This window comes from Drosophila persimilis, unplaced genomic scaffold, assembly GCF_003286085.1.
Source record: "Drosophila persimilis strain 14011-0111.01,24,50 unplaced genomic scaffold, DperRS2 tig00000000-arrow-pilon, whole genome shotgun sequence".
Taxonomy (NCBI): Eukaryota; Metazoa; Arthropoda; class Insecta; order Diptera; family Drosophilidae; genus Drosophila; species Drosophila persimilis.
In genome coordinates, this window is record NW_020825288.1 from 2,721,255 (window position 1) to 2,737,176 (window position 15,922).

Below are 15,922 nucleotides of genomic sequence, written 5' to 3' on the forward strand. Positions count from 1 at the left end.
ATAGAAACTATTTTTTTTCTGGTAAATTTGGGAAATATTTTACTATTTTTCTGTGATTTTTATTTTGTTCCTACACCGAAAACTGCCTAAAAAAGACTGACTTCTACACTATTTCTATTCTGTTCGTACACGTAAGTGTCTCCCGACTACTGGGGTGACGTTTCCCAGGAATTTGGCGGCGCATGCGTTCGATCAGAGTGGCAATAGAGAACAGAGTGCTACGTCTGGACGTAGCAACAGGTTGAGGGAGGAAGGGAGCCACCCCAAGGAATTACAACCAATACAAGGCCTCATTGCACTTCGACCACATATTGATGCATATTTGTACCGGCCAGCCAGTAGGCACAACATTGCTTGGTCTTCGCTACCGAATCCTGTGAGCAGTGTCACTCTTGTCTGCCCTCAAAAGGTTGAGATCTCCTTCCATAGAGTGCAATCCACAGGTGATGTGTGTTCTCGGCCCCGAGGAATTAAGTGCGACTGCTTTCGATTCAATTACATATCAGTTAACTTATATTCTCTCATGATTTTAGTTTGTGATTTTAGTTTTCGTTTGTTTTCTGTTTCAACACATTACATTGTAGATTTCGATCGTATGCTGGGGGTGTACGTGGCTTATGTCTAACAATGTGCGCCCTCCCCGGGATTCGTCGGGGCGGGCCATTACTTTAAGCTTTATTTATTTATTATTATTTATATTGGTATCATTTCTTGTGTCCTGTTGTGTTTCACCTTGGGACAGCAATCGCTTACGGACTACGTTGTATTTTATAACTTGAACTAAAAGAACTGTTCGATTTTGTTTGCGTTGTGCACAATTCACATTGGAAATCGTTGGCTAACAACACACATCCAATATTTTAAAATGTTTCGTTAAGTTATATATATATAGGTATCGTAATAATATCTGTTCATTTCTAACGTATCGTTTCTCGTTTACCGTGCTGGTGGGACGGGGACGGGTAAGGGGATGTGGAGGTGGAGGAGCAGGAGGATGAGGAGGAGCAAATGTTCTTAGCATCGTTTCATAAATGACACTTAATGGATCCTAATACAACACATATAATAGATATTAGCGTCTCGTAAGCCGTTTCATTGATATACTCTTCTGCCACTATTGCTGTTAAAACATTCAATGCCATTTGTTAATGGTAATCTTGTAATATTTCAGCTTTGTCTTGAGTTTGATGTTCTTTTTGGCATACAAATTGTTTTCCAATCTTTTGCACTTGGCTAAGTTCTGAAAGGTAATCTGCTTGGGCTCCTTCTTGGTTGTGTGCTTGGGGAGTCTTACAAATAGTTACATTTATAGCTATATATTGAATATATGTATGTGTTTGTGGGTCTTGAATGTGTGTGAGTTAGATGCCGCTAAGCTAACCTTACAATCTAGTATCCGTAACTTTTTTAAATCTGAATTCTTTTGTCCGTCTGTTCCGTCTGTCTCTTCGTGTGTGTGTGGAGCAGATTGGAGTCCACAAGTCAAACATTAGCACCAACCTTGGGTTGCTTACATTAATCTGTATCCGTATCTAACATTGACCTTTGGCCACGAAATTCTTACAAGTTAAGCAGCAGCCCCCCAATCCCATCATCCCCGCTTTCCCATCATCAGTCCAGGGGCTTGCCGAAAAATAAAATGCTGATCAAATCGTTGAACGACAACTACATTTGTGTTGGACTCGCCGCCTGGGATGTGGAGGCAACAGCGGGTGTGGTGGGCGTGGCCAGGGCAGCCTCGATGACGCTGGGCAGGGAATCGTCGGCCATCGGCTGGCTGCCATTGGGTTTGCCGGCCACGGGCGAATGCGGTCGCTTTTCGGCCTCTGTCCGTCCACAGAATGACGTCTCCGTTTCCATGGACGCTTCGGGCATGGGCGGCTCTGGCGGAGTGTGCGCCCCCTTGGGTCTGGCCTTGGCCGCCGCCGCTGCCGCCGCCGCCGCTGTCGATGTGGAGGCCTCGGAGGCTGCCGCCTGCTCTTCTATTTGCTTCGAGTCTCGCTTCAAGATGGAGAAAATCTTTTGGATGTACGACTCCATGGTGATTAGCGTGATCAGATGCTTCTCTCGCTCCTCGTTCAGGCGATCCTGTGCGGTTTTCTTGTTGCTGGACTTCTTGTTGCGCTTGGGCGTGGGCTCGAGCTCATCCTCAAGCTCCGTTTCATCGTCAGACGATGGGGTCGAGCCAGCTTTCTCTACGAGCTTCTCCGAAGACGTGCTCTCCATTTGCTCGTCCTCGCTGCCGGCAGGTGTCGGTGGTTTGGCAGTTTTGTCGACAACTGGGTCGCTGTTGAGGCTGTTGGTGGCCACAACCTCCATGGAGACATCTGTGGCCTTGCTGGGATCCGTAACCGAGGAGTTATCGGTGTCAGACTGCGCCGCCTGATCTTTCTCCTTCTCCTTGTACGAGTCCCGTTTCTGCTTCTTGTTGGGAAATTCGTCTACAGATAGGAATTAAATATAGCTATAAATGAAAGAACGGTGGAGGAAATAGAGGACTTTTACCCCGCTCTGCCTCTATCCTGAAGCGTTCGCTCTTGTTCTGGAGCGCCCTGAGGGAGCCACGCAACTCCTTCCGCACGGTGGCCGGCACACCCGTCGCCTCGGCAATGATCCGTATGGCAAACAGATCTCCGCACAGCTCATCGATGTCATCCTTCGAGTGCATGCCATAGTTGATCGTGTAGATCATGCGCGCCACTGGCAGCTGGGTGGCCACCCGATGGTAGTAGAGCTCCAGGAACTCGCGCACACACGTGTCCTTCAGCATGCTGCGCTCGTCCCTGAGCACATTGTGCAGGTATTCCACCAGCAGTTGGTTCTTGACCAGTAGCTCCGTGTATCTATCAGATCAGACGAACAATTAGCAGGGATCAGGTGACTCGGGAAGGGATCGACTCACTTGTGTGTCAGGGCATTGTTGTGGATGCCCACCCAGAACTTGGGAAAGTAATTGAAATGCAGCGGCGTCGATTCGATGGCCACCAGGCAGTGCAGTTTGACCAGGGTGTCGTTGAGGGAGCCCGTGTTGACGCACATCCGCATCATCACGTCGATGAAGTCGTGATAGGGCCTGTAGAAGGCCTCCACATGGGCATCGTACTCCGCATCCAGGCCACGCGGCGTCAGCTCGGACAAAGCGATGCACATCTGGACCATGGGCCGGGGCGGCCGTGGCGAGTTCTTGGCCCCCAGCGGCCAGGGTGTGTGCTTGGCTCCGCGACGTGGGAAGAACGGACCCAGGGGTCCGATGGCATTCGGCGCATTGGCCACGGACAAATGGCAGTTGATCAGAATGGGTGCCAGTATATTGGTGGCCTCCAGGCTGGTGTTCCGCACCAGCTCCTTGAGCACCTCCAGGGCCATGCGGCTGATCTCCGGCGAGTTGAATGTGTTCAGTAGCGTGGCCAGCCGCTTGACCGCATCCGGCAGGGCCTTGGCCAGGGCCGTGTGCTGGTGCTGCTGGCGCAAGAAATGCTGCTGCTGGAACTGCATGTGCTGCAGCTGCTGGAGTTGCAGATGCTGCTGCATCTGCTGCTGCAGCTGCTTCTCCTTCTGCTGCGGCGTCTGCGGGGCCTGGGTGCTCTGTGTCTGCTGCTGCTGCTTCTGCAGGAGCTGCTGTTGCTGCAGTTGTAGCTGCTGCTCCAGTTGTTGCTGCTGCTGCTGTTGCTTCTTCTGGGCGGGACTGTCCGTCCGGGTGCGCAGGGTGGCCAGCAGCAGGAGCATCTCCCCGAGCAGATCGAACAGATCCCCGGCCACATGGCAGGCCGTCGCCTCGTGATGCATGGAATGTAGCGTGTGCAGCGCCTCAAAGCACATCTCAATCCCTCCGTTGAAGATTACCACCATGCGATCATCCTCATTGTCCACTGGGAAGAGGCCAAACCAAAGTTAAATAAGTTTCCAACGTTTTAGCGGGATAATCTTACCCAATATCTTTAGAGCACTGATCAGCGTGGACCAGGAGACCCGTGCGTCCAGGCTGCTCATGTAGGACATAATGATTGTCCGCCTGAACTGTATGACATCCAGCTTCTCCTGCTCGCCGGCGTCTGGATGCCGTGTGGCAAACAGAGCCATCAGCTTGAACAGTTCGTCCACAGCGGCCGCATACTGGGTGGGATGCGGGGTGATGTTCTTGAAGGCCCACTGCAGGTTCTGGTGCTGCGCCAGCTGGCGGGTGAGGGCACGACTCTGCTCGCAGCACAGCCGCAGCAGGCCGTAGTAGGCGGGCAGCATGGACCGGTTGTAGGTGACGATCTCGGCGTCATCATGATCGGCCCTTAAGAGAGACATTGACAAGGTTAGAACTGAATGCGGCACAGAACATTCCCTTCTTATTCTTACAATATATAATTAAATGCTATGTTGCGCGTTATCTCCGGACAGCTGGCCACTTGGGCGGCATTCTCGGGACAGTCCACCAGTGAATGGTGCCAGAAGGTGAGCAGCGCATGCTTGTTGTGATGGGCGGGCACACTGGGCTCCGAGAGGCGCGGATGGAACAGCTCCCACAGGGAGCGCATGAACGAACCTATCTGTAAGTCCAACAGAGAGACAGAGAGAGACTTTAGGAGGAGCGGGAAATGTGGTGCTGCCAAAACTTGCCATTAGTTTTTCAGTCTTTGAAACCATACAGTAGCTGAGGAGGTTGAAGTAGGCGGTCAGCTTGGTGGTGCCATGGGAGGCAATGTCCGCATAGACGCGCGCCGGCCTCAACAGACGCAGCAGCAGCGTGATCACCTGATGCAGCACCACCTGGGCCTCGCTATTGATGTCGCTGGAACGTACAAAGTGTAGCCTAACGCATGTTTGATTGTTGAAGGGATAGGGATGGAGGGACACACTTACCGATAGCTGTGCGGATTGAGGGCCAACAGCTTGTGCTGCGAGTGCGCCCGAAAGTTGGCGCGGAAGGGCTGCGAGGGTACCAGAGCCACCAGCAGGAAGGCGGCAGCTAGAACATGTGTAAGGGACGGTTAGCAGGGCACCTCCATCGAGTGGATAAAGTACTGCATGCCATACCATTCCGCACGCGCGTGTTGTCGTGGGCTAGAAGGAACTGCTCCAGCCACTGCTCAGCGGATTGGAGGATCCAGGCGTGGGCTATCTTGTTTTTGGTGGCCTGCAGGGAGAGCCAGTCGAGCACGGACTGCGGGCAGTACTCGGCGGCGTCCCACATGCGGGGCAGAATGAGTTGCGTGAAGCAGGGCAGGCCCACGGGACCGCCCTGGGTCTCTGTGAGCAGCGTGAGCAGCTTGAAGAAGGGGGCGCAGAGCTCCGTGTGCTTGGTGACCGACGCGAAGAGCATGCTGACGATCTGGGTGGCCAGGCGGTCGTCCCAGCGGCAGAGAGCATGGATTAAATGCTTGGTCTGGTGCGGATTAATTCCATCCTTTATTTGTTGGTACAAGAATGGAAAACCCTACAAAAAATATATGCGCAAAATACATTAAAAATGTGGCATATTAAATCAAAGGCTGAATGAATTGGGTTGAATGACAGTCGTTATATACATTGATTTCAGATTTTGATTCAGTTGTGTTCAAGGCATTCTTTTCGTGCAAAATGGATTTGAATTATTTGCTTTGCAGCTTTTTGAGCATCACCTTGCCGCCGGCTATGGCGTTAAAGTCTTTTGGGGAGAGCTTCAGACGGAAATCGGGGCCGCGGGATCTCTCCACGAGGCTGGCACAGAGCGCTATCATCTTGTCCAGCGAGGCCGGCCGCATCTTCTCCACGGAGAGCGCCTCGTCGGAGGAGTTGTCCTCGTTGTCCGAGCTGATTTCGATCTGTAATGTGCAAAACAAGACGTGCTTTTGATCAAATATTCTCCCCCTTTGTGGGCCAAATTAGTTGGCAACTAACGCTGTCCGTCGTCTGCTTGTTGCCGAGATAGAAGTCCACCAGGCTCTTGAGCACTCCGATGCGCAGGAGGAACATGGCCTCCTCGTCGCCCATGCGCGAGAACTCGCACAGCAGGCTGAAGTACTCGGACAGATGACGGAGATGCGAGCGCGCCCCGTGCTCCAGCAGCGAGATCAGGGAGCCAATGAATCGCGTCACGCACGAGGCCTGGCCAATCAGCTCCTTACCTTCGTCATCTGTCTCCACGTCCAGGAACAGATCCGCATGGGATGCCCTGCAGAAGCAGACATTAGTCAGCTGCAAAGAGCACTCGCTGGACGGGACTTACCTCAGCTGCTGGATTACGTGGATGACTAGCCGCTGAAACATTTGGCGCACCATTTGATTGGGGCACTGGATGAGCACCTGGACTGGCCAGAATGGCTCCAGGGCCATCTGGGACAGAAACCACTCGCAGGCCTCATGGCTCCCAATGAACTCCTTGGTCAGCAGCTCCACCCAGTGCACCATTGTGGGCTTCTCCAGGGGAAGAGACCACAAAAGACATTGAACTAATGACTGACTGGATCCAAAATAAAGTGTTTTTAGTACCTTCTCCTTGGCATGGATGAAGGTCTCGATGAAGAACGACACCGACAACTGGGCAGCCATGCAGGTGTAGTCGGCTTCGGAGACCAGAGTCTGCGGTATGATGCTGCACAGCTGCCACATGAAGCTGCAAAGAAAAGAGAAGAGAAGAGGCATTTGTCACTCAGTTTATGCCAGCGTTTGCCGCTGCTCTGCTCACTTGAAGTATGTGTGGTCGAAGATGTTGCGCTCCTGCAGGAACTGGCGGTTGTCCTGCCAGATCCAGTCCTCCAGCTCTTTGTTCAGCAGAGGACGAAGAAGCTGCAGCTTGAAGGACGAAGAAGTCTTGGAGGTGGAAGGTTGCTGCTCGCTGATGCTGCTGCTGCTGTTACTTGGCTTAGAATTATCACAATTGGCTGTTAGATGCTCCCCCTCCCCATCCCCATCCTGCTGCTCCTCCTGCGGCTGTTGCTGCTCCTCCTGCGGCTGTTGCTGCTCCTCCTGCGGCTGCTGCTGCTCCTCCTCCTGGTCCGTCCTGTCAGTCTGCATCTTCCCCTCACGCCGCTCCTCCAGTTTCTCTTTTGGCTCCTCCTTTTTACTCTCGCTCTCCTTTTCCACTTTCTCCACCTTCGGTGTCTCCTCCACTTCCACCTCCTCCTCCTCCTGGGCACTTGCTGCTCCCGCCTCTGGCTTCTCCTCCACGGCGGGACTGGGCGTGGGCGTGACCAGCAGCTCGGAATGCCGACGCTGCAGATGCTCCGGCAGCCGTCGCTCGTAGAAAAGCATGTACGCGGAGTTGGTCTTCTCAAAGCTAAAGTCCAGATACTTTTCCGTCACCGAATCGTAGGTTTTGCTCTGCAAAAAACGGGGAAACACGCATTAGATCGGATAAGGGCGGGCGGAGGCTCAAGGAGCACTCAGGGACTCAAGGACTCACTGTCATCTCGCCGCCAAAACATTCGGCTGCTATTTGCGAGGGATCAAAGGGCTTGACCTCGGCGTCGTTGAAGAGGAACCACCGCTCGAGCGGATGGAAGTTGTTCTTCGTTCGCTCCTTGATGAAGCTGTAGTAGTGGCCGCCGTCGGCGGTGCCTGTGTGGACGGTGACGCCTACCAATTCGTACCTGCAAAGGATTGGGGATACCCTATAGAATGTGCCACGGAGTCGTAAGGGATTCGGTCTCACTCATAGCACTCCTCAATGTCCGCATCCAGCGTTGCCTCAGCCTTTTCGTTCTCATCCCGATCGTTCGCGCCCGATCCCGCCTCGCTCTCCCGCTGCCGCTTCTCGCGCTCCTCTTTGTACTGCTGCGGCATGAGGGTCTTCTCCACGTAGTGGCGCATGTTCAGGCGCAGCGGGAACGAGAAGTGGGTGTTCACCTTCTCCTTGAGCATCGTTACCATGTTGAACGTGTACCGCATCGTATTGAAGCACAGGATCTGGGGCAGCTTCTTGAAGCAGGCCCGCTTCTCGGCGCGCACCTTCTTGCCGCACTGCGAGCAAGTGTACATGTTGTCGCCCTCAAGGGTGTCCTTGACGGTGACCTCGTCCAGGGACTCCTGCAAGTTGCGCATATCCGCCACCTGGCAGCGCACCGTGTAGAACTCCTCGGCGGTGCGCGAGACGTGGCCGCAGTCCAGCGAGACCACGTTGTTGCTGAGCGTCCCGCAGAAGAGCCGCTTCACCAGATGCTTCAGATCGGGCGTCATCTCCTCCAGCTTAGACACCAGGTCGATGAAGAACTCGGCCATGTCCTTCTGCTCGCCGGTATTCAGCGGCTGGTGGTCCATCTGGTACACCTTGCAGAAGTTCCTCGGATTGTAGGCCTTCCGCTCCGACTCCAGCAGGTACGCGAACATTCGCTGCAGCTCGAGCAGCGTGGGGGCATGCTTCTGGGCCCCCGCCGGGGGCACTCGCAGCACCGCCGCTCGGGCCTGGGGCATCATGTACAGGTGCTGGATGCAGGAGGCCATGTAGCAGGTGGCCCCCAGGTTGGTCAGACCCACGTAGCCGCAGTCGGCTCGCCCCTCGTCGCGGGGCCAGTAGTCCCACGGGTACGGGGGCTTCGGCCCCGACTTGTGCTGGGCCATCAGCCGGCCGTGGAGATAGGTGAAGTTGGTGGCACAGCCGCGGGTCAGCTCCATTAGCAGATCAAAGGCGGCCGCTCGGGACGTGGGGGACTTGCACTTGGGCTTGTGGCGGTCCGAGGGCGAGGGCATGTCGAAGAGAAGGCCCAGCAGCTGGTCCATGAAGACCAGGATCTTGGGCTTGTACTTGAAGCGGGTGTCGTGCTTGATCAGGTTCGACATGAGGTTGAGCAGCCCCACCATGGCGTCGTCCTGGAAGCCCTGCCGCAGCTCGTAGTAGTCGCGGGTGAGGATGCTTTGGGAGATGCTCTCGCACAGCATCTCGATGTCGATGTGCTCCTCGGCGCCAATCTCCGACGACAGGGTGTCTACGAGGCGCGCCAGCAGCCAGAAGTAGTCCCTGCAGGCGGGCCCGTACGGCTCCTTGCCCTCCTCCGACAGCAGGAACTGCGTGTGCTGCGTGGAGGCGCTCATCTGCTCGGCCATCGGCAGCAGGGTGATCAGCTTGTGCAGTAGCGGGGCCAGCAACAGGCGGTAGCTCTGGGCATTGCCCAAGCAGATGCGATAGAGGCCCGCACAGATCTCGCGACGCACCGATGGCTCGGGATCCTCCAGTATGAACTTCTGCAGCCACATGCCGGGGTCCCCCTGCGACCAGAGCACGCGGCGGGCCTCCGCCGAGGCGTGGATGAAGCTCACGAGGATGTTCATGCTGAACTGGACGAGCTGTGCCCGGCCCCAGAAGCCCGTGCGCAGCTGGTGGAACTGGTAGGGGAACACCAGGGAGTTGGGCGACACGTTCTGGTACACCTCGTCGTTGAGGATGCTCGAGAGACGCCGCAGGCACTGCGGCACCTCCATCAGCTGCAGCATGAAGGGATGTGGCCGCGACAGGAGCACGTGTATGTCCGGCGAATGCAGCTCCTCGAAGCCCAGCAGCCAGAGGATGCGCAACAGGCTGGCTAGGCAGTCGTGGCGCCACTCGTTCAAGGCCACTTCCTTCGGATAGGAGCTCTGCTGCAGCTGGCCGGCAATGAAGATCTCGTAGAGATGCCGCAGGCCTCCGCACTTGACGAACGCCTCGCTCCACTTGTTGTCGCCTAGCACCAGGGGCGCGGGGCCTGTCGGAATGGCCTGAGCCATGGTCGTGAGTGGCGGTGGTGGGGGTATGGGCGACGGCGGTGTGGCACAGCCCACGGGTCGGTCCAGGCTTTCGCTTTTCTTTTGCCGCTTGCAGTGCTGCTGCTGCTGCTGCTTGGTGGTGGTGGTGGTGCTGCTGCTGCTGGGCTGGTTCTCCTTGTCGCCGCCACTGCTGCCACTGGCCTCTGTGTCCGATTGCTGGCCACCGCTCAGCACCGACTCCTCCAGCAACTCGCAGATCTGTGCCTGTTGCTGCTGCTTGGAGTTCGGCTCTGGGGGCGGCAGTGGCGGTTCGTTGCTGTTCCTTCGCCTGGCCATCGATGACGACGACTTTTTGCCGCGCATCACCTCGAAATTGCCGTTGGCCTCGCGCCGCACGCTGCTCAGGGCCAGGCTCTCCACAATGTGCAACGAATACATGAACTTTTGCAGGTTGTTGGGGTCCAGCAGGTCGCGAAACTTCTGCTTGATCTGCTTGCGTTTGTTGGCCAGCTGCTCCTCCTTCTCCTTGTCCTCGGAGGCGGTCGCATCGAGTTGCTCCAGCTCGCCCAGGTCCGTCACCAGGCTCTTGAAGGCATCGAGGATCTGCGGATTGGTGGGCAGCATGGCCAGGATGTCCCAGACGCGGCGGGAGAGCAGCTGCGCCTTTGTGTGGTGCTGCAGATTCACTGCCGAGGCCTGGGGTTTCATGTCGCCGAGGGTTTGCATCAGGCAGAAAAGCTTCTCGAAGTACTTTGGCTGCAGCAGGAGCACGGTGGGCAGGCATTCCTTGGGCGGCGGTGGCAGCATCGACGGATGCTCCAGATTCGATTCCTTTCGGCGTGCGCCTCGTCCCCCCAGGGACACGTAGACAATCTGATTATCCTTGAAGCCGGCATCGCCCAGGCTCCGCTCGTCGTAGTCCGAGGTCAGCTCCTGGCCCTGGGTGATGATCCTCAGCGGGCCGTCGCTCAGCAGCAGTCCCAGCACTGGCGCCGCCATGCCCGTCTGCAGGCTCTCCCACCACTTGGAGACCTCGGCCTTGAGGTCCGCAATCAGATCGCAGGCGTGCATCTGCAGCGAGCTCTTCTCCGAGAGCCCCGCCTGCTGCAGCAGTATCCGCAGTGGCGCCCCGGCGCCCTCGTTCTTCAGATTGCTGTGCGACGCAATGCCCTTGCCCTCGATGGCCCAGCGCCGCAGATGGAAGGCGTAGCGCCGGCGGAACGTGTCCAGATGTGTGTTCAACAGGAGCAGGCCGCGCTGCACCCTCATCAGAGCGTTCTCGTCCTCAATGCTGAAAGAAAACGGAACTAGAAACGGGCTTAGGTCGGAGACGAACTCACCTTTCAAGGGCTGTGGCCGCCTGCACCAGATTCTCCATGCACTGGGACACGAACTCCTTCTCGAGACGCAGCTGCTGGCCCATGTAGTACATGTTGATGTACTGGATGGCCGCCAGAGAAACCTCGTTGCTCTGCGCTCGCAGGGCGATCTTCCACAGGTGGTACATGCCCACGGCACTGGCCGTGGACGAGATCTGGTCGTTGTGCTTGTCGTACTCGGCCATGGCGATGCGCGCGAAGCTGCACAGCTGCTGGAACAGCCCCAGAGCCACCATCGAGAACTCCTCGGGCCGCAGCTCGGGCAGCTTCTTCAAGTACAGATGCTGCAGAGCCTCGATGCCGAGGGCATGCTGGTCTCCGCCCTTGGCCTGGGCCTGCAGCCACGAAAAGTAGCAGTCGGCGCACTCGGGATCGTGTGCCAGCCACTCCCACAGGGCATCCAGCTGCTCCAGAGTCAGGCGAAAGGTCTTGGGGGAGCCCACCGTCGAGAAGATCGACGAAAGGAACTGCAGCCGGACCGAGACCTGCGTCTTGTGCGAGTACAGCTGTCCGCCGAGCTGCTGCTGCTGTTGCTCCCCGTTCTGGTTGACCAGCAGCTCGGCGTGTCGTCGCGCATAGAAGCGGATGTTCTGGAAGAAGCACTGCATCATCCGGTGATTGCGCTCCGCCCACAGCGTCATCGAGTGGGTGTCCGACGGCCGGAACTGCTGAAACGAGGCAAACAGCTTTGGCAGCAGGCGCAGGCTCACGATCACGCTCCGATTGTTGGCCACGTTGAAGAGGCAGCCCTCGATGAACTTTGTGCGCAGCTGGCGGTCCATGCTGAAGCAGAGCAGCGTGGCCAGCGCCTTCTCCGCCTCCAGGGCCAGAGATTCACCCAGTTGACCCTGCGATAAAAGAGAGCGAACCATTAGGGAGCCGTGGAGGACGAGCAGCAGGACGAGGGAGGAGATGCACTTACAATCTTTTCATCTTGCAGCAGATCCCATAACAGCGTATTCCCCGGCAGGCAGACGTCGTTCAGTTTGAAGGAAGGCTGTACGGAGGTGGTGTTGGTCCCTCCCTTGGAGGAATTATGCTGCTGCGGCTGCTTGACCTCCAGCAGATCCCCATCCGAGTCCGACTTGGATTTGTTGGCCGCAGCCGCAGCCACGGCCGCAGCTGCATTGGCATTCGCCTGCCGCATGGTGGCCACCAGCGATTGCTGCGCATTGTCTGTTGCCACGGCGGCAGCGGCCACGGCAGCCACGGCGGCGGCTACATTGGTCTCTCCCGACTTCTGCATGGCCATGGCCGACTGGGCCACCATCATGGCAGCGGCGGCGGCCGCAAAGGCTGGTGGCACGTCCCGGCAGTTGGCACCGGCCACTGCCACACGCCCGGCATGGGAGTTGACCAGCTGGGCCAGCTCCTCCTCGCAGGGGGACACATCCTCGTCGTCGAAGTCTGCGAGATTCTTCTCCGACTTGTTGCTCATCGGCGAGGAGTAGCTGCCATCGTTCTCGCCCCCGCTCAGCAGCTCACTGATGTTCGTCTCGGCGATGGCCCGAATGTAGGGGCCCTCGCCATGGAGGTGCTTCAGCACAGCCGAGGGCACCAGCTGGCTGGCTGTCCCATCGCTGCAGTCGTCGCTGTCGGCCAGCAGCTCGCCGTCGCCGTCAGCATCTCCGTCATCGCTGCTGGGCACATCCTCCGGTCCGTCCCAGATCTCCACCAGATCGTGGCTCACCATCATCTGCTTGTTGACCGCCTTCTGGCGCCTCCGCTTGTTGCTCGTCTTCTTCCGGTTGCGATGCAGCTGCAGCTCCAAAGCGGCCCGCGACTGCAGCTCCTCTTCGCTGCTCGTGTTGTCGATGATGTTCACAATGCGATTGTTTCTGCTGTAAAACAAAAGTAGGGGACAGTACGTAAGGATCAAATGAATCACAAGAATCGTAAATATCTAGGGAAATCTACAGAATGATGTGTTCCAATTGGTTGGCAATAAATTTCGATGCTATACAAAGATAACATCCTTTTATCACTCCAAATTTGCATTCCCTAATCCACGCTGGGATTTCAGTTAAAGATCAATTGCAAACAGATGCGAACAATTAAATTTTTGAGATATTCTCCGACATTCTCTCTGGCATTTCGATTGGTTTAAATCGCTGCTAAAACCAGTCATATTTTAGACTTAAAAAAAGTATCATTCTATCGGCGAAACGGCGAGTCCCGGAATCAATGTACCTCGTCAGGCACACGACATGTATTTGGTTTGTCACTTTTTGCATCTCGGAGCATTAGGAGCAATGCGATACCAAATCACACCAGATCCATAGCCATAGCCTGCCCTGCCTACAGACACCTCTCTTAATACTTAATTCTAGCATTTCGTAAGAAAAGATTTCACATACACCATCTCCACTTTGCCTTCGGGGCCGAGTTGCTTGCCCTTCTCGGTGGTGGGATCGCAGATGTGGCGCCGGTGACGGGCCTGCTTGCAGGGCGGAATACCGTCGATGGGACTCTTTTGGCAGATGGGGCCGGCAACGCCGCCGCCACCGCCACCGCCTCCGCTGGCCACGCTGCTGTCATCGGCGCCCACATGATCGTCCTCCGTGTTGCTGCCCTCGATGCTGCCGCTGTCCGAACTGGAGGCGGTCACATTGGCGCCCAGCAGATGGTCCTGCATCAGATTCATTTGGCTGCGCGAGCAGTCGCGTGTCCACAGTAGCTTGGTTAGCGCCGAGGCAATGTAGATGCTCTGCTCGGTGTGGTCCTTGGGGTCCATGCGGCAGAGGAGCGAGTACAAGTGCATGGCCGGACGGGGGGCCAGGTTCTTCACCAGCGACGGCAGTATATCGAAGATGGTCTTCGAGCAGTGCTTCAGCTGGGTGGCCTGCCAGATGAGCTTGATGTCGTCCTCGGAGATTTGATTCTCCACGGCCAGGAAGTTGAGCAGAACGTGGGCCTGCTTCACGATCTCCACGTGCAGATTGGGCCCGAACAGGTGCTGGACAATGTGGTTCTCCGTTAGCCAGTTGGCGATGCGCTGGCCAAACAGCTCCACTTCGTTGACCGTCTCCGTGGTGCAGATCTCGTTGAAGAGGTTTATGTGCGAGTTGATCTGCGACATGCCTGAAAAATTAACCAATGAACCAATGAAAAACGACGCTTAAGTCGGGAATTCCATTGAAGAATTAAATTGTATGGGACTCACCTGCCAGACGCATCGTCAGTGTGGTGGATGTGAAGTACTTGAAGGCCAGGGCCAGGCCTTCGGTGTCAAAGTTGACGGCCACATCGAGGGGATCGCGCAGGGAGGACCACACAAAGTCGGCCATGGCACGGGTGGCCGCTGAACGGAGGTTCTGGTCGGACAGCTTGCACATGAACTGCAGGATGCGGCTGCGCAGGGGCACGAACAGCTGCGTGTTGCAGTGATAGTTGAGCCAGAGCTTCACATTCGACACAGCGGCGGTCATGGAGTGGGCTGTGGACACGGGCAGGTCGGGATGCTCGAAGCACAGCGACATGGCCCCAAAGCCGCCCGAGTTGCAGAAGAGACTCACATTGCGCAGCAGGTAGATGGGAAGTTCATTATCGTGTAGATCACAGATTAGGGCCAAATGGTGGGCCTCTTCCGCCTGGAGGTCGTCCAGGCGCGAGTGCATCCCATGCTTGTGGGCAATGTACAGGGGAAAGTTGAGCAGAAACACCTTCGAGACGAGCACCAGCAGTTTCTCGACCTCCGGCAGTATCCACGGCTCCTCCGTGTACTGGATGTGCGCCTTGACACTGGGCGGCGGCGGTGGCGGTGTGCTCGGTCCGCTCCTCTTGGGCGGGCCATCGCCAGCGGCCTGGATTTCATCGGCGCCGGACTCCTTTCTGTTTTCCCCAGTTGGGCTAGACTCCTTGGGCTTGTTCTCGTTCTCCGTCGACGGCGACTCCGTTTCATTGCTGGAGTCCCGCTGTTGTTGCTGCTGCTGCTGGGCCTGGGCCACCACCTGAGCGGCACTGGCCGTGAGACGTTTGTAGTTCTCAATCAGGTGATCGATGTGCTTGAGATGCTGCACCGTCAGGCAGATGAGGGACTGCACCACCAGATTGAACCGGTCGTAGTTCTTGTTGTCCCGGTACAGGCACATGCACTGCCGCTGGGGCCATGACTGGATGTAGTTGAATGTCGTCTCGATCTCGCTCTTCAACAGCAGCTGGAATTTCAGCTCCGAGCTGGCCACGCGCGCCTCATCTGCAAGAGCGAACGAAAGGCGGAAAATTCAGTGGGCGGTTCCGGGCAAGAAGGTTGAAGGGGGAGGAGTGGGCGAGGGGCGGGGAGACGTCGGCTCGCCGAGCACCGAGCACCGAGCGATACTTACACAGCTCCAGGAGGTTCTGGAAGTCGGTGCAAACCTCGCACATAGTGCTGCAGTTCGGTGGCCCTGCGAGAGCGGGGGGACCCTACAAAGAAAAAGCCGCGTTGCGACCTGTCCCTATTGGCGGCGGCGGCTGCGGCCGCTTTTCCTCTAGATTCGTGTTGGAGAATTTGCTGGTGCTGCTGCTGCTGCTGGTGCGGGTGCGCTTGTGTTCGTTCTCTTGACTCGCTCCTCACGGCAAACGTTCAATTCCATTTATAACTGCGCTTCGAATACCTGCGCTCTCGCGAGAAAAAAATAAACGTAATTTTCAGCAACAAAAAAATTAAATTTTACACTTCATATATATATATATACAGGCGAGTGGAGGCAACTACACGGTAACTACACAGTGCTACATTTCAACAGATTTTCCGAGCAAGAAGAGGTATGGACAACAGGCAGAACTACAGGGAAAATGCAACGCATGCAAGGTAAAATCCACCCCTGCTTGACATACCTTGGCTTGCAAATCGGCTTTTTGCCTTCAAGGTATATTGTGCACACACGCGAGGTGAGGTTCGTATGAAACTTATAATT

General features: G+C 56.3%; 1 protein-coding gene across 1 annotated transcript; it reads right to left on the reverse strand.

The window, feature by feature from the left end:
• Positions 1 to 490: 490 nt before the first annotated feature.
• On the reverse strand, positions 491 to 15,637 carry LOC6595197 (ubiquitin carboxyl-terminal hydrolase puf). Its single transcript, XM_026994871.1, has 20 exons — positions 15,347 to 15,637; positions 14,188 to 15,219; positions 13,382 to 14,105; positions 11,947 to 12,865; positions 10,986 to 11,872; positions 7,622 to 10,936; positions 7,373 to 7,559; positions 6,656 to 7,290; positions 6,460 to 6,583; positions 6,197 to 6,384; positions 5,869 to 6,142; positions 5,610 to 5,792; positions 5,026 to 5,425; positions 4,852 to 4,957; positions 4,609 to 4,780; positions 4,348 to 4,538; positions 3,930 to 4,282; positions 2,903 to 3,869; positions 2,506 to 2,843; positions 491 to 2,441 (listed from the first exon to the last, which is right to left on the reverse strand). The coding sequence occupies exons 1-20, from the start codon at positions 15,387 to 15,389 to the stop codon at positions 1,666 to 1,668; spliced, it is 11,814 nt and encodes a 3,937-aa protein (XP_026850672.1). The 5' UTR covers positions 15,390 to 15,637; the 3' UTR covers positions 491 to 1,665.
• Positions 15,638 to 15,922: the final 285 nt, after the last annotated feature.